General features: G+C 39.6%; 1 protein-coding gene across 1 annotated transcript; it reads left to right on the top strand.

Moving 5' to 3' along the window:
- The first annotated feature begins 465 nt into the window (after positions 1-465).
- LOC141425952 (olfactory receptor 6C4) lies at positions 466-1,395 on the top strand. The gene has a single exon (XM_074084875.1). The coding sequence runs from the start codon at positions 466-468 to the stop codon at positions 1,393-1,395; it is 930 nt and encodes a 309-aa protein (XP_073940976.1).
- Positions 1,396-3,513: the final 2,118 nt, after the last annotated feature.

A 3,513-nucleotide genomic window follows, 5' to 3' on the forward strand; every position in this document is an offset into this window, starting at 1 on the left:
TGAGGATCTATAGACGATACCCAGTGAAACATAAAATAGTATCAAGATATTTAAAAAAAAGAATCAGGTGAATATATTTCTACCAAAATCTTAGAAGCAGAGATTAATAAATTTGAGAGAAACGCTTTAAATGTGGAGGTCTCATAAACAATTTGAGAGGAGAAAATAGCTTCAAATACCTATTCTCCTGGAAAAAAAAGATGTTAATTATTCTGTAATACACTTTGCTAAATGCCCAAAATAGGTCATGAGGACTCACAAGACTTTAGGAATAAGGTAACTCATCTAAAGATACCAGGCTTCTATGGAGCAAAATATATACTGCAATGGATGCTGTTTTGGGCCAATAATATGGAGAGCAATGGATAATCTGATTCTGTTGATTAAAATAAGTGTTATCTCTCCTACTCTGAGCAACTCTTTAGTTTTCATGTTTCTCACCTTCTCCTCTAGATTCACTGAAAAATGAAAAACAGGACCATGTTTACTGAATTTATTCTGCTGGGCCTCACAAGTCAGCCTGGACTCCAGGTGGTGGTATTCATCTTTCTGTTCCTCACCTACATGCTCAGTGTCTTTGGAAATCTAACTATCATAATCCTCACCTTAATAGATTCTCACCTCCAAACTCCCATGTATTTCTTCCTCCGAAATTTCTCCTTCTTAGAAATTTCCTTCACATCTATTTTTATTCCCAGATTTTTGACCAGCATGATAACAGGAAAAAAGGTCATCAGCTTTGCTGGCTGCTTTACTCAGTATTTTTTTGCTATATTTCTAGGGGCAACAGAATTTTACCTCCTAGCCTCCATGTCCTATGATCGCTATATGGCCATCTGCAGACCCCTGCATTACTTGACTATTATGAGCAGCACAGTCTGCACACAACTCGTGTTCTGCTCCTGGCTGGGGGGATTACTAGCTATCTTACCACCAATCATCTTAATGAGCCAGGTAGATTTCTGCACCTCCAATGTTCTGAATCACTATTTCTGTGACTATGGACCCCTTGTAGAGGTCGCCTGCTCAGACACCAGGTTCTTAGAATTCACCGTCCTCCTCCTGGCTGCATTGACTCTAGTAATTACACTGCTGCTGGTGACACTTTCTTACATATACATTATCAGGACCATTCTGAGGATCCCTTCTGCCCAGCAAAGGACAAAAGCCTTTTCTACTTGCTCCTCCCACCTCATTGTCATTTCCCTCTCTTATGGCAGCTGCATGTTTATGTACATTAATCCCTCTGCAAAAGAAGAAGGTACTTTCAACAAAGGAATAGCTGTGCTCATTACTTCAGTCACCCCCTTATTGAACCCCTTCATTTATACTCTAAGAAACCAGCAAGTGAAGCAAGCCTTCAAGGACACTGTCAAAAACATTATGAAATTTTAAAAATAACACATTTCAATGAAAAATCTTTTTCTATTTATAAGGAAGTATTGAGTGTCTACTATTTCTCAAGTGTTGAACTGGCTCCTGAGGATAAAAAATACAAAAGCACATGTCCTGATTTCAAGGACAGTGACTACAGTACAAGTAAGGTGTAAAAACTATAAATTTATGTGATAACTTTAGGAAAATAAGATGACTTAATGTTATAAGAGAAAACAAATGAGAACCTATCAAAAGAAACTCTCAAGTTCTGCACGAGCTTGTCCTAGGAATCTAACTGGGAGTGACCAGAGAATGAGAAAGGACAAAAGACAAACATGCAAAAATCTGGGCTCAGGGGGCTGAGCATTCTGGTGGAGACACACAACAGCCTTCACCACCTCCAGCGAGTTTATTATATACAGTGCAAACAAGGAAGTAGAGCAACAGTTCTTGGGGTGGCATGACATTGTAGTTATCAGGAACAGGGGGAACCTGTGACAATTACTCTCTGCATGTAAACATCTTATGAAAAGAAGCTATGCTACATTTTGCCCTCACTCCCTTCTGCAGCTAGGGGCTGTGCCAATCCCAGCTTACAAATGTGTCTGAGCTTCTGTCAAGTTCTCTTGGGCTTCTCATACCCTGCTCTGCATAAGAACCTATAAAAAAGCATTAACTCTACCTTCCAGAAGTGACTTTCAATTTAAGAAGCAAAGCATAATGCTTATTTAGGAGACAGGAGTGTAAGAATTTAGAGTAACTACATCATAAAAGTATGTAATTGCCAACAATGGTGTTATTTGGGCATTCTTGAGTCAAGACAAATTTTAAGAAGGGAAATGTGTTCATAAGCATTGTTTTCAGAAGGTGTAGTGCTGACATTTTTCAACACAGAACCCTACAGACTATATTTCCATAAATGTATCAGTAATTTTGATTCTCTTCCCTTTGTCATTTATGTTTCAACTGTAGCTATTACAACTTTCTTTTTTTTAATTTTATTGTTTTTATTATTCATATGTGCATACAACGCTTGGGTAATTTCTCACTCCTGCTTCCACCCCCTCCCTTACCACCCACTCTGCCCCCTAATTCTCCCCCCCCACCCCCTCCATACTGGGCAGAAACTATTTTCCCTTATCTCTAATTTTGTTGAAGAGAGAGTATAAGAAATAATAGGAAGGAACAAGGATTTTTGCTGGTTGAATAGGGATAGCTACACATGGAGTTGACTCTCATTGATTTCCTATGCATGTGTGTTACCTTCTAGGTTAATTCTTTTTTTTTTCTTTTTTTTTTTAATTTTATTATTCATATGTGCATACAAGGCTTGGGTCATTTCTCCCCACTGGCCCCACCCCCTCCCTTACCACAAGCTCTGCCCCCTCCCTCTCCCCCCAACCCCCTCAACCCAGCAGAAACTATTTTGCTCTTACCTCTAATTTTGTTGTAGATAGAGTATAAGCCATAATAGGAAGGAACAAGGGTTTTTGCTGGTTGAGATAAGGATAGCTACACAGGGAGTTTACTCACAGTAATTTCCTGTGCGTGGGTGTTACCTTCTAGGTTAATTCTTTTTGATCTAACCTTTTCTCTAGTTCCTGGTCCTCTTCTCCTATTGGCCTCAGTTGCTTTTAAGGTATCTGCTTTAGTTTCTCTGTGTTGAGGGCAACAAATGCTAGCTAATTTTTTAGGTGTCTTGCCTATCCTCACCCCTTCCTTGTGTGCTCTCGCTTTTATCATGTGATCAAAGTCCAATCCCCTTGTTGTGTTCGCCCTTGATCTAAGGTCCACAGGTGAGGGAGAACATACGAATTTTGGTCTTTTGGGCCAGGCTAACCTCACTCAGAATGATGTTCTCCAATTCCATCCATTTACCAGCGAATGATAACATTTCATTCTTCTTCATGGCTGCATAAAATTCCATTGTGTATGGATACCACATTTTCTTGATCCATTCGTCAGTAGTGGGGCATCTTGGCTGTTTCAATAACTTGCCTATTGTGAATAGTGCTGCAATAAACATGGGTGTGCAGGTGCCTCTGGAGTAACCTGTGTCACAGTCTTTTGGGAATATCCCCAAGAGTGGTATTGCTGGATCAAATGGTAGATCAATGTTCAGCTTTTTAAGTAGCC

Source organism: Castor canadensis, chromosome 8 (genome assembly GCF_047511655.1).
Source record: "Castor canadensis chromosome 8, mCasCan1.hap1v2, whole genome shotgun sequence".
In the NCBI taxonomy this organism is placed as follows: Eukaryota; Metazoa; Chordata; class Mammalia; order Rodentia; family Castoridae; genus Castor; species Castor canadensis.